At 52.1% G+C, this 26,057-nt stretch overlaps 9 protein-coding genes across 9 annotated transcripts; 5 read left to right on the top strand and 4 right to left on the bottom strand.

Moving 5' to 3' along the window:
• Positions 1-2,867: 2,867 nt before the first annotated feature.
• On the top strand, positions 2,868-3,629 carry P174DRAFT_378352 (uncharacterized protein; the record flags this gene model as incomplete). Its single annotated transcript, XM_024822827.1, has 1 exon — positions 2,868-3,629. One exon carries the CDS (start codon positions 2,868-2,870, stop codon positions 3,627-3,629), a length of 762 nt encoding a protein of 253 aa, XP_024678317.1.
• Positions 3,630-4,264: 635 nt separating this feature from the next.
• On the top strand, positions 4,265-7,079 carry P174DRAFT_445620 (rDNA-binding RNA polymerase I transcriptional factor). The gene has a single exon (XM_024828385.1). It carries the CDS (start codon positions 4,623-4,625, stop codon positions 6,765-6,767), a length of 2,145 nt encoding a protein of 714 aa, XP_024678318.1. The 5' UTR covers positions 4,265-4,622; the 3' UTR covers positions 6,768-7,079.
• On the bottom strand, positions 7,033-7,718 carry P174DRAFT_305139 (uncharacterized protein). Its single transcript, XM_024821634.1, has one exon. It carries the CDS (start codon positions 7,610-7,612, stop codon positions 7,229-7,231), a length of 384 nt encoding a protein of 127 aa, XP_024678319.1. The 5' UTR covers positions 7,613-7,718; the 3' UTR covers positions 7,033-7,228.
• Positions 7,719-7,825: 107 nt separating this feature from the next.
• On the bottom strand, positions 7,826-8,845 carry P174DRAFT_377930 (alpha/beta hydrolase; the record flags this gene model as incomplete). The annotated part of the gene is made up of 1 exon (XM_024822790.1): positions 7,826-8,845. One exon carries the CDS (start codon positions 8,843-8,845, stop codon positions 7,826-7,828), a length of 1,020 nt encoding a protein of 339 aa, XP_024678320.1.
• Positions 8,846-9,979: 1,134 nt separating this feature from the next.
• erdS (aspartyl-tRNA synthetase, cytoplasmic) lies at positions 9,980-13,387 on the top strand. The gene has a single exon (XM_024828386.1). The coding sequence runs from the start codon at positions 10,167-10,169 to the stop codon at positions 13,011-13,013; it is 2,847 nt and encodes a 948-aa protein (XP_024678321.1). The 5' UTR covers positions 9,980-10,166; the 3' UTR covers positions 13,014-13,387.
• Positions 13,388-13,510: 123 nt separating this feature from the next.
• P174DRAFT_396464 (uncharacterized protein) lies at positions 13,511-14,679 on the bottom strand (the record flags this gene model as incomplete). The annotated part of the gene is made up of 3 exons (XM_024823742.1): positions 14,658-14,679; positions 14,032-14,407; positions 13,511-13,984 (listed from the first exon to the last, which is right to left on the bottom strand). The coding sequence occupies exons 2-3, from the start codon at positions 14,314-14,316 to the stop codon at positions 13,511-13,513; spliced, it is 759 nt and encodes a 252-aa protein (XP_024678322.1). The 5' UTR covers positions 14,317-14,407; positions 14,658-14,679.
• Positions 14,680-15,190: 511 nt separating this feature from the next.
• Positions 15,191-17,363, top strand: P174DRAFT_445623 (tubulin alpha chain). The gene is made up of 6 exons (XM_024828387.1): positions 15,191-15,318; positions 15,403-15,443; positions 15,560-15,586; positions 15,680-15,755; positions 15,818-16,772; positions 16,850-17,363. The coding sequence occupies exons 1-6, from the start codon at positions 15,294-15,296 to the stop codon at positions 17,070-17,072; spliced, it is 1,347 nt and encodes a 448-aa protein (XP_024678323.1). The 5' UTR covers positions 15,191-15,293; the 3' UTR covers positions 17,073-17,363.
• Positions 17,364-17,740: 377 nt separating this feature from the next.
• Positions 17,741-22,555, top strand: P174DRAFT_445626 (EF hand domain protein). Its single transcript, XM_024828388.1, has 9 exons — positions 17,741-18,085; positions 18,217-18,374; positions 18,441-18,564; positions 18,642-18,830; positions 18,892-20,628; positions 20,720-20,961; positions 20,988-21,687; positions 21,741-22,195; positions 22,254-22,555. Exons 1-9 carry the CDS (start codon positions 18,073-18,075, stop codon positions 22,281-22,283), a joined length of 3,648 nt encoding a protein of 1,215 aa, XP_024678324.1. The 5' UTR covers positions 17,741-18,072; the 3' UTR covers positions 22,284-22,555.
• Positions 22,556-22,716: 161 nt separating this feature from the next.
• Positions 22,717-24,235, bottom strand: P174DRAFT_435094 (putative MFS sugar transporter; the record flags this gene model as incomplete). Its single annotated transcript, XM_024825912.1, has 4 exons — positions 22,717-22,821; positions 22,866-23,434; positions 23,511-23,863; positions 23,934-24,235. 4 exons carry the CDS (start codon positions 24,233-24,235, stop codon positions 22,717-22,719), a joined length of 1,329 nt encoding a protein of 442 aa, XP_024678325.1.
• Between the last annotated feature and the right edge of the window lie 1,822 nt (positions 24,236-26,057).

Below are 26,057 nucleotides of genomic sequence, written 5' to 3' on the forward strand. Positions count from 1 at the left end.
AGCCAATGGAAAAAGCGTTTCCCACGAATCCCTGACCACTTGATTTTTCTGTATCAGACTGTCTTGTGTGATTGAGAAGGGCCGAAGGGTTACATTTAGCTGACGATGTACATGCCTTTTTCTGTAAGGGAAGCGAACCATCAGCATATGCGGCTAGAGATACCCTACATACGTTGGAATCCTCCCTCTGACTAGTAAATGTAGGTCGACACCTTTGGTCGACTTAAGAAGCCTTTATGTCCTCTAGATCATTGGGGCATTGATGATGGCGAGTGTAATCATCCTCAAGTGATGAAAGCATGACTAGCACTGCAACTCATCGCTCCAGAGCTCAGTTCTGAGATGGGTTCGATCCAAGGATCCAGGCTAAGGGGAGCTGGCGACGCTGAATGATCTCAAACGCAGGGCTGACTAGATACTGGTCTGCCAGCCACATGCGTATGCGAGAACAAGTACCGGCCTCAGAAATTAAAGACTGGATGTATCACATGCAAGGGACGAGGCCATCATTCTTCTTCCTCGTCCACATCTTACTCTAGTCACTTTTCTGTAGTCCAGAATGTTCCAGGTAACCCCAGTCTACATAAATTCTGACTTGAAGTCGAGTCTGGTCCATGAAAACAGTAGCCATGTTCATGCAAGTGCTATCTACGGCGCACTGACTGAGGCCCGAAGCCTCGAGCCAAGGGCGCTCTGCTAAGTTTTTCTCCCACAGTGGGGCAGACCCACAATGACCGATTGACCCATTGTTTAAATCCGCCTGGTCACTGCGATGAGGGCCATGGATGAATGATTGCCTCAGCTGACTGTGGTTATGTGCAGCCCATTCTGTAAGGGTCAAACTAGAGAAGCTTAAGGCTGTGAAAGAAGCGATAACCTCGAAAAGCTGCAGGATGCCATCAGTCAGATGTCATAGGTCACAGTCGAGGACAGAGTTATCAGCATGAGACAAGTCATCCGGCAGGATTGTTTCATCTTGACTGGTCAGCGGTCGAGGGGCGGCACATGGCTCTTCTTACAGGCTGTCGTGTGGTGGTTCCTGGCGCCAGGCCAACACCGTTGCTTGACCTTTTGACTAGGCCAGCGGACTAAGGCACTGTAGTATTCGTGATTCGACCATACGATGTTACCAGCCGCTACGTTGTCACAGGAAGACAACAACCATGCAAGGAACATAATCTGTAGCAACCGATAATGCAGACAGCAATAGGCATTTGGCGTCTCCTGAGGGGAAATAGGAATGTTACTACCAGAGCCTAACTACTGTGTCATCTTAGAGTTGGAATTCATGGTACCACTTTCCTGCAGATGAGAGACTGATCTTTTTGTCATCTGCGATTCTCCTCCACGTAGAATAATAATGAAAATGTGACTGCGTAGGAAGTGTAGCAGACAAACGATCAATCCACTGCTATCTCGGGGACATCGAATTGTAGTGGGCGGTTTAGCGCGTCGAAGCCGCCAACGATTCGAGAAATCACAGCCTGTACACGTAGAGCCAATCCGTCGGAGCACCGGAGAAATAATATTAATCATTTCCCCTTCACTTGTAGAAGAAGTAGATAGATACCTCAGAAGATGAAGAATATGAATTGTATAATTAAACGACCCTGAGCATCTGGAAGCCCAGGTTCCGTGGTACCAGACACTGTGAGAACCACTGTTCGTGCTGATCTCGCCCTAGGAAGAACTGGAAAAACCAAGAGAACAAAATACCGCACTGGGAAACGCAAGGCAAATATTTCCTTCCTATCGCTATTCTTAGCTATCCAGTGAACCCAGCCAGCTGTCAAGAGAATTCATCGAACAAACTGCGTAGAGCCAAAGGGTAAACGCTGGATACTCTGACAGTTGGCGCAGTGGCTGTTGGCCAAAGGTAAGGTACATACTTGCCTCCACGGTTTGTACTGTGGGCTCTGGAAACTTTGAAGAGAAGATTCACCGTAAGGTACAGCCTGAAAGTCTGGACAGCCAATCCTGAGGCCAACAGCCAGAAAGCCTGAAGGGACACTTTTTAGGGCCTTCGTACACTGGCTGGAGTCGTCACTGGACTGGATCCTCCGACCGAACAGGCCAGAACCATTCTATCCCATACTTTGTTCACTCGCCTCCGCTGGCATTTTGGGTCTTCCTCGGGGATTTCCCTTTTCTCCTTCTCTTCTTCCTCCATTCCCTCCCTCTTCTCTCCCTTCTGACCACTCCTCCCTGGGGGACTATCCTTCATATTATTTCCATGTTATATTATTCTCTTCTTCTTTAGATCCATTGATGGTCATTTTTCTACTTTCCTAGATCTCGGTATCTCTGGAATTTCCCTTCCTTTTTCCAAGTCTCTCAGTGGCGCGTCCTGGTTGTCCGCCTCTGATTTTTACTGTACACTGTACAGTCTGGCTGCAGCATTTTTGTGAACCCCCCCCTTGAGTCACTTAAAGACGGTCTGGCTCTGGAGACGAGAGATCCAACCATCCCATTTTCTTTTGCTGTGCAAATAGATACGAGGATATCCGGTCTCTAAATTCGTTCTCGTCTCTCTTGAAGAGCATACACTAGAAGCTTGAAGCAACGAGCTTCGACCTCTCACATCTGATAGCGGACATTCCGTCGATCGACTTCCATTCCTTCTTTGACACCCCACTCACGATCGTCAACGTCAGCCACGCATTCTTTCGAAGCCAATTTGACGTGCGCAACTATTGCGTTTAGGAGTCCTAGATTTAAGCAGATTTTATTGTGTACCAACGACACGGTTATCTGATTGCGGGAACGAATACCTCTACTACAGTTGATCTATACACATCACTGCGACAAGTGTCCATCGCCGATCCGATTACAACACCGACCAGGTTTCCATTCAATTGCAACTCACAATGTCGACCCTAACTCGAGCCTTTACCAAGCGCCACAAGCGTCCCGAGGTCTCTGCGCCAATGCCCTATCGCGAAGGTCAGGTCAAGTTCACCGCGGGGACCATCAAGCGGGGAAAGATCTCTGGACCGGTCGAGTTAATCTCCACAACGAACATGTTGGCCTACAATGCGCCCGATCTCCACTCGGCTGTCTCTTCGTCATCTTCCTCTTCACTGCAGTCTCCCGACGACTCCGAGCTGTCTTTCTCTCAGCGAAGCTTTGGCTCTCCTGTCACAACCCCAGACGATTCACCGGTTGAGCCGAACTCCTTGTCGTCATATTTTCCGAAACGATCTGCAACAGTGACTAGCCATCCTCGGTCGTCAACCTCGACCACCTCGTCGACAGATGCACCCTTGGTTCCCAAACGTGCTCTATCGCATACGAAACGGTCCCACCAAGAGTTGGCTCGCCAGCGTTCCTTGTCACGGTTGTCTCCGCCACCACTGAACTCCATGCGCAGCAGCCCCTCCATCCGAACGACTCAAGATTTCTTCAAACCGGAGCCCCATCCGTTCGGGAAGGAGTTGGAGCAGGTCAATGAAGTGGCAGAGGAGTTCAACAGCGGCGCTACTCGCGTGCTCGACGAGGAGGAGATGATCTTGCTCAACAAGGGACTGAGGAAATTTACAGCGAACGACTATCTTGTTGAGATAGAGGAACTCTATGGGAGCATCTTCGACGATCATCTCGGGCCAGTCGCCACTGGGTCTTGGCTTTGAGGTCCTCGGATTTTTGCGTCGATCGGCACCATCATTTGTGATATCCTCAACTCTGCGTAATTCGAACCGGAGAAGGAGAACTGGAATTTCCCTTCCCTGTCAATTCCGACTTTGTTACGACCTACCTTATTCAATCGTTACGTTGCCATGTGTTTCTGTTTCTCTTTTTCAACCCTTTCTTGTTTTGCTCGCTATATACCATGAGGTGGTTTCCATCTACTCGCGTTATATGTAAATATTATCAACCTCACTGCAGTCTTTTGTTTCCGTATAGGTTGTGGATCTGCTACAAAAAGGACATGTGATGAATGATGTAGTTCTGTTGCAATTCATTTCTCCTTGACCATGTCCATGACATCATCCTCTAGTTTCTGAAATCATTATAATCTGGCTCATCGATCTGTGTACAGGTGTGACAGGTGTAACCTGAATATTATCATGAGCAGATAACGACATGTTACCCAAGCAGGAAAAACGTAGGGTTTCGCGACAAAGAAGCTTGGGTCACGCGTTGGTCACGCGCGGGTCACGAGTCAGAAGGCCTCAGACTCCACACCGCCCCACAGAACGAAAAATTTCCAGTGTTCAATTCTCCGCTGGTTTCAAACCATTCTCGTCTTCGCTTTTCTGGGCGGCTCTCAATCTTCATTCATTGCCTGTCCGCATATAGCAGTTGTACTACATCATCTTAGATTGCTATTTATCAGGCAGACAGATGAAGCTGCCTTCAACGTCAGCTTTCCCCAGCGCGCCCATTGTCAATTTCAGTAGCACTCCAGAGTGGACCACAGTTTCAACAGGCACTGGCCGTGTCGTGTGCTCTGGGGTTTTCATCAGCATTATCATCCTGAATAGTTCTCAGGAGCCAGGAGACTCCCACTAAGACCTTTCCTTTCTCTTGTCTTCGAAGGCGAGAGCAACAAATGACACAACGCTGGGATTCGCGTCGACCAACCTCACCCCAACCTTCTTCCCGATAGAATCGAGACTGTCATGGTCTCCTTCGCCACCGCTGCGCGCAACCCTACCGGGGCGATCAAATCAGTCAACCCTCCTAAAATGCTGGCCAACCCCTCGCCAGTGCCCATTTTGAAAAATTCCAAGACGAACAGCGTGGCGGCAGCTGCTGGGGCTAAACACAAGTTGGCCGACATGGATCTTTCGCTGTCACCCTCGTCTTCGGTTGCTTCCGACGGCAGCGATGGCACGCCCAGTCCCAGGAAGCGGGTTCGGGTTCAATTTGACAAGGATGTGGAAATGCGAGAGGCGTCCTGGAGTGGTCAAGAGAAGGAAATGGCCGTGAGTATGGAAAAGAGCGCGGCCGTGGTTCGTGAAGAAGTGCGCAGAGCTATCCAGCGGCATGTCTTGGGAACGGACAGCGAAGCCTACGATCGCATCAAGGAGATTTTCTCAGCAGATCCTCGGCGTCTGGACGAAGATGGCTTGCCTTCCGAAGATTTACCATCACACACTACATTGAAGCATCATCTTATGGGTCTTCTGTCGAACGTTGCGTCGCTGGACCGCAATTGCAACGGCTTGGTCAATGCAGTTCTGCACAGTGAATGGCTTGGGCGGGATGAATCGTATATCAAGTTGTACATTCGATTTCTAGGTAACCTTGCTGCGGCTCAGGGAAGCTATCTCGGGGCGGTCTTGAAGATGCTGGCCAACAATTTTGGGGAGATCCCAAAGGGAACGGGCAAGCTGCCTGGATACGCCCCAGTCCAAGCTGCAGAGATCTATAGCAGAACTCACATGGCTCTACGGCATGTGATGCAGTTGATTCCGTCTGGTAGTGGGACCTTATCCCCAATCTTGTCTATGCAATTTCCCTTCGATACCGATTCCGCAAAGGCCAACATTGCGTACACGCGGAATCTTCTAAAGGTCATCAGTTACGCTCCCGAACTCCAAGCCGATATTCTAGCTCTCATCACGGAGAAAGTCGTGAAGATCGACGTCCAGATTCAGGTAGATATGGAGGACATCGAGGACGAAGTGGGCGAGGATGTTCTCCACGCAGTCTCGCCTGAAGCCACGATGTTGGAGGATGACGTGGATGAAGTCGACGACAATGCATCCGTCGCTAGTGATGATTCTCTAGACGTGGAGTCCCGGCGAGTCAAGACCATCAAGGATAACATTCTCAAACTGGATGGCATGATCGATTCGCTGTTTGAATACTACGCCCCGCCTTTCGCAACCGGCACTCTGGATGACAAGGAGAATGCGCTTGATTTACTTCTGAGCCATTTCCAGAGTATCATCCTTCCGACCTACCGCTCCCGCCACTCTCAATTCCTCCTCTTCCACTTCTCCCAATCGTCGCCAATTCTGGTGGATCGATTTGCCGCCACCTGCGTTCAGCTCATCTTCAACAAGATGCAACCTGGAATCCTACGGCAGTCCGCAGCAGCCTACCTCGCCAGCTTCGTTGCCCGCGGTGCGCACATCTCTGGCGAGGTAGTAAGAGATGTCTTTGACCTCCTAGGCACCCATCTGAACAACCTCCGTCTTGACTATGAAGCCACCTGTCGAGGCCCTGATCTACGCCGCTACGGCCCTTTCTACTCTACGGCACAGGCGCTGCTGTATATCTTCTGCTTCCGCTGGCGAGACCTGACGACCGCGGCGATGGAGGGCGACAGCCCTGAACAAATTGATGAACTGGAGCCAGAAGAAATCATCTTCCCTCCATCGGTCAAGGAGGTCCTCCACCAAGCGATCCATTCCAAACTGAACCCCCTCAAGGTCTGCTCGCCGGCGATTGTGTCCGAATTCGCACGTATGGCTCAGCACCTCAACTTCATGTACGTGTTCAGTATCCTCGAGACGAACAAAAGACTGCGCGTCTCCTCGTTCCGGAGCATTTCCGCCATGGCAGATCCGCGCTTCAGCCATGTCGAGCGAGAAACTCGTGCGGGCGACGACCTCGGTTATCAGCTTGATGCCTATTTCCCCTTTGATCCATACCAGCTGCCTCGCAGCCGCCGTTGGCTGGAGAATGACTACGTTCACTGGCGCGGTATCCCTGGCATGGACGACCAGGACGAGGGCGATTCGGACAGTGACCTCGACGGGAGCGAATCCGAAGGAGACCTGAGCGATGTCACCGGGACCGACGAAGACGACTGAATATTTTGCAACAAAAAAAGGCTTGTTCAATTTTTCTATTCATGCTCAATACCCCACAGCGTCTTTATCATTTCTTGCACCTCAGCCGTCTCTAAACGAGTTTCATCCAAAAAAGCAGAAAAAGTGATTGTCTCTATTTCTTTACCATGATGCATGGCTGGTTAGCGTGGCGTATGGGGTGTGATCTCGTTTTTGTATCTTGTTCGGATATCAGCCATGTTTTGTTCCTTGATGTTTCCTATGATGGCAGTTTGACTCGATATGGCGCTATGATGTGAATGCAGTGACAACTATCTAAATGGAATAAACATTCGAAAATCAATGCAACTAGTGCCAGTATCCTGTAGACCTAGACATCGCCTGTTTGCCACATGGCAATCAAGGATGCAACTGCTACATCCCTCTACCTTATTTTCTTCTGCGTCTATAAACCTGATTTATTCTCTACAGTACAGTCGAGTTCAACCGACACTTCGAAGTCCACGAGTATTGAATGCGCAGAAGCCTCGTATCGTGGACCTCGGTATGGGATACTCCAGAATGATGTCATGGTGTGCCTGCATCCAATACCTGCTACCAGACCTGCGGCCATAAGCTTCAGCGTCTGGGGAAGAGAACCCGTCCAACAGGGAAATGGCGATAATTACCATGGACATGGACATGGAAATGGGCATGAATATTAGGGTGCTGAGGAAGAAGATTGTGGTTGGTGGGTGGGAGTGCCGATGTTGGGGATCTACAAAGTACGGTACTTGGAGGCTGTTTACCTTTTCCTGGTTTTCATTGCTAGATACTAACTTAATTGATAAGGGTCGCATGTTGTCATTTATAGATACCTTAGTCATTTGTTAGTGTTGTTAGAAGGTACTTTACATCTATAACGCCTTAAACCGATAGATTGGGGACAGTGTCAGGAGTGGCGCATTTCCCCTCCGATGGCTCCGTATAATGATGGACAAACGCTCGAGTAAGTGACTTTAAGAATAAGGGAGGGTCATGGACAGGAAAAGAAAAGAGGTTAATGGCCCATGCAGATACTGATTCTGTATCGCGCAGATCTATCTGTTAAAGATCGCTTTCATGTCCGCGCAGGCATCGCGATAGAGAACATTGACCTTGCCTTGATCCCGGAAGGGATTCGGCGACTTGTCCCAGGCATGTCGGGCTTTTTCAATCATCATAGCCCGAACGTGTTTGCCTGAATTTTTCAATCGCCGCATAAAGAGCTGGCCCTCGTTCATCAGCATGTCCCATTCGCAGATGTACAGAAAGATATCGTGGGGCAGAGCGTCGCTCAGGATCTCGTCTGTCGCTCGGACCGGTGATGCGTAGGGCGAGCGGCGGTGTTCATGATTCGGCAGGTAGGAGTTATCGAATAGATCGGTCAGGAACTTCGGAAGCGTTTGTTCTGGCATGAGGCTCGCCGCGCGGCGGAAAGCACGCGACTCCTCAAAGTCCAGGATCGGATACCAGCAGAAGAGAGCGACGATGCTGATATCGCCCGATGTGTCAAGCAGCTGCTGCGCCGAATTCGCCCGATCGAGCGAGGGATCATGCTGCTCCTTGGCCATCAGGCTTCGCAGCCGTAGAGGCACAGTGACAGCTAGATTGCCGCCCGCCGAGAAGCCACTCAGAGCAATTCGGGTCACATCCAACCCCAGTTCGGCGGCATGGGCGGCCAGATATTGGAGTGCTTCCACACCGTCATCTACAGCAGCGGGGAACGGATGCTCTGGACTTCGACGGTACCCGACGCTGACTACCACTGCTCCGACGTCCTCCAGGATGCATTGAGCCCAGCGGGAGTCGTCGGTGGGACATCCCAGTGTGAAACCGCCTCCGTGAAAGTTAATCACTACGGGTAGTCGGCGGCCCTCTCTCCGATTCTTCTGGTAGTCAGGTGGACAGTAGAAATGTAGACGGATCTGCGAATTGCCGGAACGAACGGATCGGACGAAGGCCGGACGGGGAGGACGGGGAGCCGGTAAGTCGTGAAAGAACATTCCAATTCGCATCAGGAACCGCCAAAAGACGGCCTGGATGTAGAGCCACCATCGTGGAGGGGCATGAGAGGCCATGGACGTTGATCTAGTACAACGATGATCGCCACGAGTCTAGATGCATATGCGGGAAGCGGTAGGTCCGGCAGGCACTGGCCCTGAGAGAGCGATTACCTAAGTCAGTACCCTGAAGATCCGAAACCTAATAATAAACGGAGGAAAAATTTGAATGTTTGAAATCGGGATATGGATGGAGAGAACCGAGGGATCTATGGGAGTTGGGAATGAAGGAAGAAGACGGTATGTGGTTCAGAGTGGACAAGACGCCAGCCAAGAGATCCAGAGTGTCAGATGATGAGGAGAGTTAAAGTACCATACGGAGTACATTATTTTAGTATGTGAGAAATGGACGAAATGGGCTTGCACAAGGTTCATTTCTTGAGGTATGGATGATATCAGAGAATGCCTAGTTTGCTTCCTAGTGTGTCTTATAAATAGTGTCAATTAATTGAAATTGTTATTCCTCGGACCTCGCTCTTTGATGCCGATGTACGGAGTAGTAACAGTACGATGGATGTACTTCTAGCGGGTAACCCTGGAAGTTAGGTGGAAGGGATCGGTTATATCCGTAGCAAGTATCCCGTCAATTGCATTAAAAGTCATACATACCTAACAATTGAGTGGTATGATCTCTATCTAGTAAATTGATGATAAGATACCTAGTATATTAAGGTAGTTATGTATAGTAGTAGTATACAATACAGATGGGTCGATGGCAAAATGTCTGCCCCTCCATTAAGGCTGACACAGTGCGTCACATTTCCTCCGGGCGATGACATCACCACCAGCGGTTTCTGGTCGGCTTCTCGGTCTTCTTCTTGTTCTGAGATCTGCGTTTCTTGGTTGCGCTCTTTATCAATTGCTTAGTGAGAAAGCTTCGGAATTACCTAACCTCGCTGAATTCAGGGGATATTCACTGAAATACTTGTCTGGCCTCTCTAAGCACTTCCCCAAGATTTTATCAAGACTGTCGATCGCTCTTCGTCAGGGACTCATCATCATCATCACATTCTTCTTCCATTCCATGCATCTAAGCAACTAATACATGACTTAAAAGGTATTAATCCTCCTGGAACCTAGTCACTCCTGTGGCTGATTTACTTTCCCCCGTGTTCCTTTCCATTCCGATTGCTTCCTAGAGCTAACCTTACTAAGGGTCTAAGGGCTTACTCTTATATTCCTACTTTCCCGTCGTACTTTTTTTTGGTACGAGGTTTTCCTTCTGATCCTTCAGATTCTTCTCATTTTATAAACCACATAACTGGTCTCGGATGATTTTTGGCCACCTACCTAACTGTACACCTCCATTGACAATCTAGGTGGTCTCTCATCCGTCACCATGTCCATCAAACGTGCTTTGTCTAAAATCAAGCCCAAGGCCGATGACGATTCGAACAAAATAACCCTAACTCATGGGTCCCCCTCGCCGCGTCGCAGCATCTTCAGCAGCTTCTTACGCGATCGCGATTATGTTTCTTCCTCTGACGATGTCTCCGACGATTCTGGCACGGGTTCTCTGAGCAAAAACCAGCAGAAGCGCTTGGCTCGCGAACAGCGTCGAAAACATCGTAGTCGACTCAGCGAGGAACAACAATCGGATGACTCCGAGCGGCGCCACAAGGAAGAGATCGCACAGGCGGCTCGCGAAGAGACAGCCGGAATGAAGGCTCGCTATGGAGAGCTGCCCATGCTTCAGTCCACTAGTCGTCCGCGAGAACCCCGGATTCGTCTGGAGGATATCTCTTCGAGCAGTGTCGGCCAGGAGATCTTCTTCACAGCCCGCCTACACATTATACGCCGGATGAGCTCGAAGCTAGTCTTCCTCATCTTCCGTCAGCGGCTCACTACCTTTCAAGGTGTCCTTCACGAGAAACCTGGGGCCAAGTCCATTGCGATGATTCAGTGGGCTGAACATTTACGCCTGGGTTCCATCGTCCGCGTGCGCGGCATTGTTCAAGCGCCCCAGGTGCCGGTGCTGGGCTGCTCTATTCATGACGTCGAGCTTGATGTCGAACAGATTCACCTCGTCGTCCACCGCGAGGAACCGGTTCCCTTTAGCGTCTACGAGGCCGAAATTCGCACCGCAGAGGAGGACAGGGTAGAAGGCCGCCGCAGTCACTTACCGGACCGTACACGGCTTAACAACCGTATCTTGGACTTGCGCACTCCGACGTCGCAATCCATCTTCCGCCTTCAGTCTGCGCTCTGCAATATCTTCCGATCCTCCCTTGACGAGCAAGGGTTCATAGAGATCCACACCCCCAAGCTGCAAGGCAGTGCCACCGAGTCCGGTGCCAGTGTCTTTCAAGTCAACTATTTCGGTCGCGATGCTTTCTTGGCCCAGAGTCCCCAGCTCGCCAAGCAGATGGCTATCGCGGCCGACTTTGAGCGAGTGTACGAGATCGGCGCTGTGTTCCGGGCCGAGAACTCCAACACTCACCGCCATCTGACAGAGTACACGGGTCTCGATATCGAGATGGCGATCGAGGAGCATTATCACGAGATGTTGGACGTTTTGGATGCAGTGATCAAGAACATGCTGAAGGGCGTCTATGGCCGCTACCGCCGCGAGATCGAGATTGTCAAGCATCAGTTCCCCTCGGAGGACGTTGTGTGGCTGGAAGAGACACCCATCATTCGATTCTCGGATGGTATCAAGATGCTCAACGAGTCCGGATGGCGTGATGAGGATGGCAACCCACTGCCTGATGACGATGACCTGCATACCCGAGACGAGATACGGTTGGGTGAGCTTGTCAAGGAGAAGTACGGGACCGATTACTACATTCTTGACAAGTTTCCGGTCGCAGCTCGTCCGTTTTATGCAATGCCCGATCCCGAAGACCCGCGCTTCACCAACTCCTTTGATATCTTCATTCGAGGCCAGGAGATTGTCTCTGGCGGGCAGCGTATCCACGACCCACGTATGCTGGAGGAAAACATGCGCCGCTCGGGCATCAATCCGGACATGATGGAGGATTACTTGGAGGGTTTCCGCTGGGGCGCTCCTCCGCACGCTGGAGCCGGTGTTGGTCTGGAGCGGTTGCTGATGCTTCTTCTCAAATTGGGCAACATCCGTCTCGCGTCGCTCTTCCATCGGGACCCCAAGAGTTTCCCGCCTAAGCCCCCGGCTTTACTGCTTCGTCATCCCGAATCGTCCACTATTGAGCCACCGTGGCAACGGGAGGGTCGCGGATCGCTTGCGAAGGACGAAAGCGAGTTGCAGCCATTGGAGCACCTGATCGCCAACTACGGAGATGCCACGTCCACCTCATGGGGTGACGAGCGTTTCAAGATCTGGCGAGACATGGCCACCGGCGCCGCCGTCTCATACGTCCCTAGCAGCAGCAACTATGCGGTGATTCCCGGCAACCCTCTATGTGATCCCTCGCAGTACAACCGTGTCATCACGCAGTTCCTGCAGTGGATGCGACGTGAGACCAAGTACAAACCTATCTGGCTTCTTTGCTCTCCAGAAGTCGAGACTATCCTGGGCGAGAAGCTCGGATGGCGCAGCTTGTCCTGCATTGCTGAGGAGCGTGTGGATCCGTCCCGCAACCAGGCCGCCTCCGATGGCGAGATTGCACGGAAGATCAGGCGCGCGGAGAACGAGGGCATCAAGATCGTTGAGATGAAGTACGGCGAGATGGTTCCCGACGACGCCCGGGAGAAGATTGATGCACGGATCCAGGATTGGCTGGCGAATCGTAAGGGCACTCAGGTGCATCTGTCTGAGATCCATCCTTGGCGTGATTCGGAGCACCGCTGGTACTTCTACGCTGTTGACAAGTCCGGCACCGTCTGTGCCTTTGTCGCCTTGGCCATGCTGTCTCCTCATTTCGGCATGCAGGTCAAGTATAGCTTCGACTTTCCAGGCTCTCCCAACGGCGTCATTGAGTACATCGTGACCCATGCCATCCAAACAGCTGCCAGGGGTGGCACCAAGTCACTCACTTTCGGAGCCGGTGCAACTACGACCCTGACGCCCGGTCATAACCTGCATGGAGCCAAGATCAAGATGCTCCAGCACACTTATGAGACTCTGGCCAAGCAGTTCCATCTTGTGCGCAAGAGTGAATTCAGGGCCAAGCTGGGTGCTCATGATGAACCTCTCTACATCGCATACCCACCGCACGGACTGGGTTCCAGGGGTATTCGGGCCGTTCTTCACTTCTTTGAAGACTAGAGTGGCGGATGTACCAAGCCCCACCTGTCAATCAAGCTCATGCTCAAATATAATTACGAGGAATGTTGTGATACGATTTGTGGATACGATGGATGCACATATGACATATTTCCAGCAGTAGACTTTTGGTTCGAGGCGAGACATTTCTGAAATGATCTAGAACCATTCATGTGCCTAATAATTTTCATGCTGCTTCAGGACCCATTTTTGTTGATGCCCTTTTATTCCCCCTGATGTCTGTGATTTATCATTTTCTACATATTTTGCTCTGTCCAGTTATACTTGTCCCATAATACAATCCACTACTGCAAAGTTTATCAACTCCAACCGTGATTCGAAAAAATAATGCCGTACAGTGACAGTGAGGTACAAAGGGGGTAGCCGTAGAGTTGACTATGTCAAAATTATCTTCCCCTAGGCCTAGCATAAGAAATACAAAGAAAGCATAATATACGGAGATTATAACCTGGGCATGCGGCTACACTAACAGCCCCTACCTACCGCTTCTTCTTTTCATCCCCATCAACAGTCGCACCCCGCCAACCTCCCGCTCTACCATTCCCCAAACGCCCCATCACCCACCTTGCAAGCAAGACAGCCACCGTCCCCACAAGACACACATACCCCGCTGTCGGCACCAGAGACCGCGGGAAAACATTCCACAGAAACGGATCGAGAATCACATCGGCCAGCACAGGGGGCACATTCTCCATGAGCGCCCTGTCAAGCGAGAAGTAATCCGCCGCAGCCCGGATCCGCAAGAACAGCACCGAGTCGGAGGTTGGTGCCGGATCCCTGGACGAAGGCGGCGGCTGGTGTTTGCCGTTGCGGACGAGGGGGTTTGAGGCTGAGGTTGAGGAGTCGAGCGCTGCGAGGCGGGCTGAGGAGTAGAGGCTGATTGCGGAGAGGAGGGATGGGTCTTCCATAGTGCTGGAGAGGGTGAATGTGTCCAGGGTGAAGGACGTGGGTTGCTTGATGGTTTTAGCTTTTACATAAAAAAGGGGGGGGGGGGGCGTACAGTTGCCAGATAGCATATCCGGACTTCGTAGCGTTGGCCTGGCGTGAGGTTTTCGAGGAAGAACCATGAGTCTGTTCCTGGGGAGTCTGGGGTAGGGAATGAGGCGTTGAGGAAGGTTCGTAGGGTTGGATATGAGGGGGAGAGCCGCTCGAGGCCTAGGTCGTCGAGGCTGGAATCTGCTGAAGGGATGGGTGATGGTTGCGGGGCGACGAAGATAGTTTTCTCGACGTTGGCAACGACGAGGGGGATGAGAGAGAGAAGAACAAGGGGGTTAAGGTTCTTCATGGTGAGTGTACTATTGTCCACTCAGATGTATTGGTTGTTGTTGAAAGTGGTTTATATGGCCATGTTGGGTTTGATATGAGATAGAGTAGGTCTGAAAATGTTAGCATATGGTCTCTGGATAAACAAAAACTCCTCTAGGGATACAATTGAAAGCGCCGAGTATAGCACAGAGCAAGGATGCCATATCTCGAATACATTCTATATCATATGCAGAGCTATTCAAAGCTTGGGTTCCATTTCCAGTTTGGGAACTCCCCGCAGCAATTGGTGACACCGCATCAATGAATTGGCTGATACTACAGCAAATACTATCAAATTGCCAAAGGAGATTGACTACATACCTTCTATCGAAGCGACTTTTGATGAGACGTATCGAATTGAGGCAGCTGGTTTGATCTCAGTCTTCAATACATATGCATGCCGTCACTCTCTCACGTGACCCTTATCAGTGCTGAATAAGCATTGTTGATCCTCGTCACGGGACTGCGAGCGAGACTCGGGGCATCTGGCGGTCACGGGCGTCCATCAGCCAATCACAGGCGGTGGATCCCAACGCGACCCAGCCGACGGATCAACAACGAACAAGAACGCCAGCTTGGGGGGTGACAGCGCATTACCTATTGAAGCAGCCCATCCCAAAAGAGTGTCCACAACAAATTGAACAACAGGTCTGGTCTGTCTTCGTCTGAATTGATCATTCTTAGACCTCGACTTTCTCCCCTCCTTCCATCTTCTCCAGATTTCTTCAATTACCTCTCGCACCCCAGGGTTAGTATCCCCCTTTTCTCCCCCCTCTTCAATGTTGTGTGCTGCCCTGCCCACCACATTTTACGTTTTGTGGTGTCCGTTTACTTACCCCTGAAACACCCATACAGCAGATCATCTTGGGTTTTTTTCGTCCTTCATTCCTCCCTCCTCCACCCACCTTTCTTAATTTATCCTTTGTGAACGGAATTTAGTCAATCGAATTCGACAAAATGAGAGAAGTCATCAGTTTGAACGGTTTGTCTCCCTTCTATCACCTTCGTTTGACGTGTTGTTTGTTTTCTGCGGTTCGTGTTACTAATGTTTTCTCCCTCGATACAGTCGGTCAGGCTGGTTGCCAGATCGCCAACTCTTGCTGGGAGGTATGCATTGACCATCAGTTCACCGAGTGATATTGCACATAAGGGAATGGAGGATGAAACATACATGGATGACTGGACATTGGAAGGTTAGGCTAACTTTGGTGGTTTAATTCTAGCTCTACTGCTTGGAGCACGGCATTCAGGTACGTGGAACAACATCCTGATTTCATCACAACTGGGTGTTATCTCTTCATATCGACGCGTAGACCGACTGACATTTTGGTTGTTTTCTCTAGCCCGATGGTTACTTGACCGAGGAGCGCAAGAAGGCTGACCCCGACCACGGATTCAGCACTTTCTTCTCCGAAACTGGTACGTTAGCTGTCTACTCCCTCTCCTACTTACGACCTTGATGATCTGACATTGTAGTAAAGGCCAGGGCAAATATGTTCCCCGTACCATCTACTGTGATCTCGAGCCCAATGTGGTCGATGAGGTCCGCACCGGCACCTACCGTAGCCTTTTCCACCCCGAGAACATGATCACCGGCAAGGAGGACGCCTCTAACAACTATGCTCGTGGTCACTACACCGTTGGAAAGGAGATGATTGACCAGGTCCTCGACAAGGTCCGCCGAGTCGCCGACAACTGCGCTGGTCTCCAGGGTTTCCTGGTCTTCCACTCTTTCGGTGGTGGTACCGGTTCCGGTTTCGGTGCTCTGCTGATGGAGCGTCTCTCTGTGGACTATGGCAAGAAGTCGAAGCTGGAATTCTGCGTCTACCCTGCTCCCCAGAACGCCACCTCCGTTGTTGAGCCCTACAACTCCATCCTGACCACTCACACCACCCTGGAGCACTCCGACTGCAGCTTCATGGTCGACAACGAGGCCATCTACGACATTTGCCGCCGCAACCTCGGCATTGAGCGCCCCAGCTACGAGAACCTGAACCGCCTGATCGCTCAGGTTGTTTCTTCCATCACCGCCTCCCTGCGTTTCGATGGTTCCCTCAACGTCGATCTGAACGAGTTCCAGACCAACCTGGTCCCCTACCCCCGTATCCACTTCCCCCTGGTCGCCTACGCTCCCGTCGTCTCTGCTGCCAAGGCTTCCCACGAGGCCAACTCTGTCAACGAGATCACCTCTGCTTGCTTTGAGCCCAACAACCAGATGGTCAAGTGTGACCCCCGCAACGGCAAGTACATGGCCACCTGCCTGCTCTACCGTGGTGATGTCGTGCCCAAGGAGACCCACGCCGCTGTTGCTACCCTCAAGACCAAGCGCACCATCCAGTTCGTTGACTGGTGCCCTACTGGTTTCAAGATTGGTATCTGCTACCAGCCCCCTCAGCAGGTGCCCGGTGGTGACCTCGCCAAGGTCGACCGTGCTGTGTATGTTCCCTTTCCTGTTTTCTTTTTCTCACGAAGAAAGAGCATGAAAATCATGAGTAAACTAACGGAAAATATAGCTGCATGCTGTCCAACACCACTGCCATCGCCGAGGCCTGGTCTGCTCTCGACCACAAGTTCGACCTCATGTACTCCAAGCGTGCCTTCGTCCACTGGTACGTCGGTGAGGGTATGGAGGAAGGTGAATTCTCCGAGGCTCGTGAGGACCTGGCTGCCCTCGAGCGTGATTACGAGGAGGTTGCCACCGACTCGATGGATGAGGAAGTCGAGGCCGAGTACTAGACGGACGTCATCACTCGGCAGGATTCCGAAGAATGGCTGTAGAGTTTGGCCGTCCGATTTGATGCAGAGGCTGCTCCTGGTTGTTTCTGTGCTGTTGTATTGGGGACAGGTGTTTGCCAAGGTGATATACCATGGACCTGCGCGACTCAGGTTGCATGCAAATACATAGGAGAAGAAGATTGGCTTAGCTCACAGACTATGTTTTTCTTTGTCTGATATATTTTTAATATCCCGAAGCAGCGATGAAATTTTACCCGCTCGTTCATGTAAACAGCACTTGGAAATACGAGATTGTAATTATCTTTAATTTAGGAAGAAAACGATCCATTGGAGGCTTGTCGAGAGCAATCAAGCAGGTTACAATTACAGAGAGAGAGAGAGCGGGAACGAGAAGTGGACAGGAAGAGAAGACAAGCAGACAACATTATGCCATGGCAGTAAAGAAACCCTATTTCCTCAGTTCAGGAATTATTGATGAAGGTGAAGGTGAAGGTATACGAAATGGTGGATCCGGAGCGACTTAGACAGAGTAAGTAAGCTGGCTGTTCAGGGACCTCGAGCTATGGTTGGGTTACTCCCCCGGAAGCCGAAGGGAAGCTAAGCTAAGGAGAAGGACATCATCCCTCCCTCCCTCACCTCCACTCTACTACTACTGTACCTTAGTCTCATCTCTCCTCCCAAGACCGAAGCTCCATTTCTTGGTTGCCTGCTTGTTCTCGAGACTATCATTCCCTCATATCTTCCTACTTTCCTTGAGACCTTTTTCTCTTACTATAATCGAGCCATCTGTATAAGTCTGCTTCCCCCTCCATTTCGTCATTCCGTCTACTCCGTTCCCCCATTCCCCCATTCCCCTTACAATTTGACGATCCATGCTCGTGGCATCATCTTCACTCTAATCCACGGCATTCCGCTCCACCACCTCATACGCCACAATTCAACAAGTATCCGCGAAATTCGATCGAAGGAAGAGGAGGCGCACTCCTCCTGAGCTACCATCATGGCTGACAGCGGTAAGTGTCCCCACCAGCAATGGTAGACCAGGTCGTGGTTAGGCGAGCTCCTCAGGAGAACAACCGACCCCCCGATCGAACTGCAACTTCTCCAAGCGCGACGGAACTGACGGTGTGCCTCAATTATCTAGCACAACGCCATCCCAATCTCAATTTGACACCTGAGGAGAAACGGGTGTTTTACCAGCTCTTCCAGGCTGCTGATACCACCAACCTCGGCGTCATCACCGGCGAGATTGCCGTTCCTTTCTTCGAGAAGACCAAGCTTGCACCGGAGACACTCGGATTGGTAAGTTATTCCATGGAGTGAGTCTTCCGGCGCATGTCTGGCTGACTGGTCACCGACAATGTGTAGATATGGCAGATCGCGGATAAGGAGAACAGGGGGCTCCTGACTCCATCTGGCTTCGGTGTCGTTTTGCGTCTTATTGGACACGCCCAGGCTGGTCGCGCGCCTACAGAGGAACTGGCCCTGCAACGTGAGTGCCTTCTGAGGATCATTTGGCTACGGAAGCAAAAAAGGGGAAATAGCGCTGATGTTGAATTCTTTCTCTAGCTGGGCCGCTACCTAGGTTTGAAGGCGTCGTTGTTGAGCCTACATCTCCCACCTCTCGCTCCGCTGGTGCGACCAGCCCACCACCAGTTGGTGGGCCAATTCGAGTCCCTCCACTCAACCCGGAAGACGTCAATAAATTCACAGCGCTTTTTGAGAAGTCTGATGTGTCGAGGAGCGGGGTTATCTCAGGCATGCATCCTGCAAAATGAGGAGATATGTAGCTTTGAGGCTAATATTGCTTGCATTACAGGCGACATCGCCAAGCAGATCTTTGAACGCGCACGGTTACCGAACGAGATCCTTGGCCGCATTTGGAACCTAGCAGACACGAAGCAACGGGGCGCCCTCGACGCCACAGAATTCATCATCGCTATGCACCTCTTGACCTCCTACAAGTCGGGCGCCATGAGGGGCATCCCTCAGACTTTACCTCCTGGCTTGTATGAGGCGGCAGCACGAAGGGGCCCGGTGCGAACCTCCGTGGGGTCCCGGCCTGCCCTCGACGTTCCTCCGGTGCCTGCGATTCCGCGACAATTCACCGGACCCCAGCGGACTCAAAGCCCTTTGAATAGGTCCCAGTTCGGAACACCGCTTACTGCGCAGTCAACGGGCGGGGATTGGCTTATCACGCCAGCAGAGAAGGCGCAGTTCGATACCATATTTGGAACGATTGATACTGCGAAGTTGGGCGTCATCACTGGTGACCAGGCCGTAGGATTCTTCATGAAAGCTCAATTGCCTGAAGAAGTCCTAGCTCAGATTTGGGATCTCGCGGATATTGACGCTGACGGGCAATTGACGAAGGACGAATTTGCGGTAGCGATGTATCTGGTTCGTTCACAGCGTACAGGAAAGGAGCCCTTGCCGCAAACGCTTCCTCCCGCTTTGATTCCTCCTAGTATGCGGCGTCCTACCACGGCGCAGGCAGTGGTGCCGGCCCCAGTCGCAGCTCCTGCCGCACCGGCGCCTCCTCCGAGTGTCCGGTCTGCTGCGGATGATCTCTTCGGTCTCGATGCATTTTCTGCGCCGCCCGCACCTGCAGCACCTTCACAAGTACCCCAGTCCACAGGAGGCTCCAACACGCCGTTCCAGACGCCGGGTTCACCCACCTCCAGAGCGTCGCCTTCAGCCAACTCGACGACCTTTAAGCCTTTCATTCCGACTTCCTCATTTGGCCAGAGTCTCCAGCCTCAGATAACTGGCGCCTCAGCCGGTGCCCCGCCAACAGTCCGTTCACCACCGCCTCCATCGGATGACCTTCTAGGCGACAACGACCCTGAAGAATCCAATAAACTCACACAAGAAACGGCCGAGCTGGCAAATCTGTCCAACCAGATTGGCTCGCTGGCCAAGGAGATGCAAAACGTTCAGACGAAGCGCACTTCAGCGGAGCACGAGCTGTCTCAGACATCTCAGCAAAAGCGTGACTTTGAGACTCGCTTAGCGCAAGCCAGAGCGATGTATGAACAGGAGGTCAAGAATTTCAAAGCTCTTGAGGAGCGACTGAATGCCTCCAAGGCGGAGACCAAGAGGCTGCAACAAGAATATGCGTTGATCGAGGGCAGCAGGCAAGATTTGCAGACTCAATATAACCAAGTCTCTGCTGCTTTAACCGCCGACCAGCAGGAGAATGCGAGCTTGAAAGAGAAGATCCGCCAAGCTAATGCTGCTGTCGCCCAGCTTAAGCCTGCTCTCGAGAAAGCGCGCTCTGACGCTCGGCAGCAAAAGGGCCTTGTCGCGATCAACAAGAAGCAATTAGCTACCGTGGAAGGTGAACGCGACAAAATACAGCAGGAGATAGACACACTCTCGAAGGAACAACCTCAAGAATCCGACGAAAGCGCGGTATCTGCAAACGCCGGCCCCGCTCTCGCCAGCCCTGCTCTGTCCACGGCCAGTCAAAACAACAACCCGTTCTTCAGACGGACTACCACGGCATCCAGCGACGGCCAGGCAGCGTCCCCCCAGGTCTCGAGCGAACAGCAGCGTGCTTTTGACAGCCTCTTTGGCACTGCCTTTGCTCCTCCGACCACTGCTACACCCCACCTCCCACTTCATTCCGCGCCGACTCTCGGCAGGCTTCGCTCCACTCTCCTGTTACATCCGGGTACCGACCCCCTCCGTATCACCGCCACCTTCGGTTGGGACCGTGCCTGAACCCCCGCAGTCTCGGCAGTTCACCCCTAACGTTCTTCCCTTAGCCGAGACACAGTCTGTGACCTCGTCTACCAAGCCGTCTCCGCCAGGTAGCAGATTTGGTGGTCCTGAGTCATCAACTGTAGGGACTCCAGCCCCGGCAGGTGCCACCGAAATTTCCTCTGTGACTCCAGAACACGGGGAGTACAGTCTCCCTTCGAGGAATTTGAAGAGTCGAAGCGCTTCCCCGAAGTTCCAGTCGCCCCGAGGGAAACGGCAACAGCAGACACTTCGGCCACCGCCAACGAGGACCAGACGGCAGCAAAGGACCCCAGCTTCGATGAGCTGTTTGGCGGTCCAGCACATCAAAGGTCACAGTCTCAGAACGCGAATGATTTCGAAGAAGCTTTTGCTGCTATGAAACAGGGTGCTGGAGAAACCAAGCCTAATGGTACAGCTCCTGCCGCGTTCTCCGAGTTCCCGCCGATCCGTGAGCTCGATGATGACGACGATGATGACGACGACGATAGCTCTGATAACGAGGCACCCTTGGGTTTTGATGACAATTTCACACCGGCTGTTCCACCCCAAGAACAGCAGACGTCTAAGACGGACCCGATTGAGCCATCTCAGTTGGCAGCGTTTCCTGCTCCAGGGTCTGTAACTCCTAGTCAGCCTCCTCCCGCCGAGGCCCAGAAAAGCCCACCAAAATATGATGAGAGCGCAGAGAAGGAAGCGTCTGGCGGTATGCCACCTGAATTCAACGGCCTTTTGCCAAACCGTGGAGATCCCACAGTCGCTCCGGATGCCCCTCATTCAGTAGAAGCAGGCACTGGTGCCCCGATCGTTGGCGGGGAGCCGCAGCGGGATGTCCCTGCGGCTGCACCGACTTCGACCGGTACCAAGCCCAGTGCACCCGATTTCGAAGCTGCTTTTGCTGGAATGGATCTTGCCCCGCGAAAGAAGCGGAAGACGATGATGACGACGACGACTTCGGGCCGTCTGACAATAAAAACACTGCGGATTTCGACTTCTCTTTCGACACGCCCTCACAGCAGAAGATGGCAGTACCCAGTGGCGGCCCTGGGCAGTCCAACCACTCTGATTTCTTCAGCTTTGATCAGCAGGTGAACGCCTCAAATCATGATAACGCCGTATCACCGGCAGCTTCCAACTCGCAACCGGCGACGCACGACTGGGAGACCCTCTTTGCACCTCTGGACAACGTTCAAGGCGCCTCCACCGGTACCAATGGGGCACCGCAACCAGCGTCCTCCGGGGATGGCAAACCACCCGGATGGGCCCTTCAGACAGACTCTGTGGAAGACGACCAAATCCTGCAACGGCTTACTGGTATGGGATTTCCCCGCGATGAATCGCTCGCTGCATTAGAGAAGTTCGACTATGACATTGACAAGGTGAGTCCATCGACATCTCTCAGGTTGTAAATGAGACTGAATTGACTCTTCTTTTCAGGCGGTGGATTTCTTGACCTCCAAGTCTTAAATGGCCCTTCATTCCTGCACATAGTCCATTTCATTCATTACTCCCTTTTTCCTACATTCTCCAGCTTCGCAGAATTTGATTCGATTTGCATGCATACCCGACTCTACCCTTGTATATTTCACGCCGGTCCCTAGCCATGTCCACTATTTAGTGGCCCGAGCCCCGATATAATCTAGAACCTGAAGATGGAGTGGAGTGTACAGGATGGAAGACTCCAGAAGTGATGAGAGTGCCCGTACGTCCTAGTCATTAGCCAGTCTAGATTTTAATTCAATAATTGTCGATTTTGAATTAGCAGCCTGTGTCAACCCTTCAATACTTCCTAGTAGCCTTTGCATTTTGGGTTGTACGGTACGGTGGATATCCATGCATCGGCCTTCTGATCTTTCCCACGATTCTACTTAAGAGTGTAGTCAAAAGCAAAAGAGAGCCATCAATCCGATGACCGGGTAATAGGCTTGATGGCCTTTGCAAAATGCGAGCCCAGCGACTTGGACTTGAACGCCTCCTCGATCTCATCGAGCGACTTCCCCTTGGTCTCCGGCATGAAGACGGCGCAAACCAACGCCGTCAGCAGCGTACACCCCCGAAGAGGAAGTAGGCACCAAAACTACTCTTGGACAGGAGGATGGGTGTCGTCAGCGCGACCAGGAAATTCGTGACCCAGTTACTGCCGTGCGCGAGACCGGTGGCCGAGGCGCGGGTTCGCTGGGGCTGGATCTCCGCGGAGTAGACTTTGATGCCGATGGCCCAGGTGAGGGAGAAGATGACGGCGAAGAGGTAGATGGCGACGATGACGAGCCAGCGGCCGGGGCCGGAGGATGGGTGGACGGCGTCGGCGGCGTAGAGGGCGCCGATGAGGAACATGGTTGTGCTGAGGCCGATGCCGCCGAGGATGATGCTGTGTCTGCGGCCCCAGCGGTCGGCCCAGAGGAGGCCCGGGATGGTCACGGCGAAGATTACGAGGGCGGAGACGCCCGAGGCGAAGAAGGTGGCGGTGGAGGAGGCGAGGCCGGCTTGTTCGAAGAGGAGCGGGGCGTAGTAGAGGACGCCGTCGATGCCGGAGAGCTGCTGGAAGCCCATGAGGAAGACGGCAAGGGCGGTGCGGGCGCGGACGTCCTTGGAGAAGATGTCGAGGAGCTTGTGGCTGGCTGGTTTGAGGGGCGGTTGCGGCGGGTGGTGGGATATGGGTGGTGAGGTCGGGAGTTAGAGTCGTTGTTGCTGGACCGGCGGGGAGGACCTGGATTTGGGACCTGGCTTGTCGGGTCTGTTCGACTTCCACCTTCTCGCGCTCGGCTTGGCCGACGCCGAGGAGGTCCCATGTTCTTGCGGCTTCCTCGTGGCGGCCATGGAGGGTCAGCCAGCGGGGAGACGGGACGAGGAAGAGGAACGAGGCGGCTGAGAAGAGGACGGAGAGACAGGCGAGGATGAGGTAGGGTGTACGCCATGAGAAGGAAGACTCGAGACGCGCGGTTCCGTAGCAGGTGAAGAAGCCGATCACTAGGCCGAGCGTGATGAGCAATTGCGGACCGGTGGCTAATGCGCCTCTGACGCTCGTTGGAGAGATCTCGCAGATGTACCTGTTTCAGTTAGTTTCATGCGATTGAAATCAAGACGGGTGGACCATTCGTGGTAAGGGAATTGACGTACACCACCAGCGTACCCAGGTACAGACCCTCGCCTATACCCTCAATGCACCTCCCGACAATGAACATGGCAAGTTGGGCCGCCGCACCTTCGATAGCAGCGCCGATACCAAAGATCAAAGCCCCGATGCTGATTCCTGTCGGTCTCCCCAGCTTATCTGCCAAGTAGCCTGCGAAGAAGGACGATAAAGCTGCTGGAATGAGAATGGAGGAGACTATTAGTCCGTGGACGGTTGCAGATTGACTCCCAAACTTCGACACGAAGCTATCCATGACGGTGACAGGGCCAATGATACCAGTGTCCATCCTGTTTATCTGTCAATACAATCCTACTGCGGAGCATGGCGTATCTTGGTGACGTCCTTACCCAAACAGTAACCCTCCGCAAGAGCAGAGGATACTAGCGAGGACATATCTCGGGGGCCTTTGTATGAGATTCATTGTCTGGCAATGAATGAGAGGGTGTTGGATGCGCAATCAATCCAGCAGAGCGCGTCAAGAGCGGAGATATATACCCTCCTGCACACTTATCCAAGCAACAAAGAAGAGACCTAAGTGAAAGTAAGAAAAATTCTTTCAGTTGATAAAGTCGAGTACTCTAGTCCATTGACCTTAGGGCCAGCTGACCAGATGGAGATGGCCCACCCCCACTGGAGTCTACTGGAGCCATGGCATTGCATTGGATGGACGACGAGTTGCAGCGCAGCGTCATCGAGGGCGTATCTAGAGTGAGTCACAGCGGCCCACGTATGTGAGTGAGACGGTCAAAGGCCGAGAACATTACAAAGCAATGCCGAGTCAGTTAATTGGCAGCTTGTCCAAACGCAAAAAGTCCGGAGTGGTATGGCCCGAGAGACGGGGAGAATGTTGGAGTCGGAGAATACTAATGACATGCCATGTGGGGAAAGACAAAAAGTATATCGGGACGACGGCAGATAACTGAAGATCATTCAATGATTGCTGCTCTACATGACAAACAACTTGCTAACCTTCTCTTGTTCCATCTTGCTTTGACTATATTCACTGTAGACTGGCTGTTGTTCATTCACTTCTTGGTATCTATCGTGGTCTAAGAGGTACTCTTCGTAGGCATATATATCACCTCCCTCCCCCAAGGTCCCTGGATGAAATCTACGTCTCTCCTCTTCCAGCAATGGTATACCATTTCTTATTTGCGTTCCTCCCCGGCACCAGCTGAACTCTGGCCTGATTTCATCAGGAGGCTTCAATAAGAATGCGAGACCCGCGTACAATCCGCACACTCAGAGGGATAACAGGGATGAAAGTCCAAAAACCCCATCCCACCGCGGATACTACGACTTCAATGAAGAGCTGAGGGATGACCATGCAAGCCGATGGCTATCGACAGGCTACACAACAAATTGACCAGCCTGTTGCGATCTTCGGCCTTTCAGTCTGGGAGCCCGGAGCAGATCAGAAATCCGCACCAAACCCAAGCATGCAATGAAAGCCGGCGGAGCTTGCCTTGGAGCATTCGAAGAATGCGATCCAGGATACGGTACTTATTTCACGACAGCCAAGAAGAGCTATGCTACTTTCCACAGCGAGGCAGTAACTGATTCTGGGATCAGCTATCAATGCGGGATATTCGCGTCGGATCAGCTTACAGGTTGCTGTGCCAAAAGCTCAGATCCCGCTTTTCAAGGATTTCATCGTGAGATCACCTATGCTAGGCTCCAGCGGCAATGACAACGATACATCCAACGGTGCTGTAATGGTATTCAAAGATACTGACCTCTGAGACCTCGATGTCTGGCGACCTGATATATCTGATTGGCAACAAATCATTTCTCAAATTACCAGAGAATCCCCAGCATGCGCATGTTATCATGCTGGAGGATCATCGAGCCATTGATACTGGACACTCAATACCTCCGAGAAATGTATCTTTGGGATATACTACTACCACAAGAACAATGTCAATCTACAGCACCCCGAGGTAGATCCACATCTTTAACGATATGCCACGAACTTAGCTAACCCTGATGCCGGTGTCCGGTTCTCCAGAAATTGAGCGGCACTAAATGTATATGAAGCGGCTCATGAGTACTTCTTTGTGTCGTACAATACAAAAGACAATTATGCGGGCGCAGACGATAAGTGAACA

This window comes from Aspergillus novofumigatus (assembly GCF_002847465.1).
Source record: "Aspergillus novofumigatus IBT 16806 chromosome Unknown P174scaffold_9, whole genome shotgun sequence".
Taxonomy (NCBI): domain Eukaryota; kingdom Fungi; phylum Ascomycota; class Eurotiomycetes; order Eurotiales; family Aspergillaceae; genus Aspergillus; species Aspergillus novofumigatus.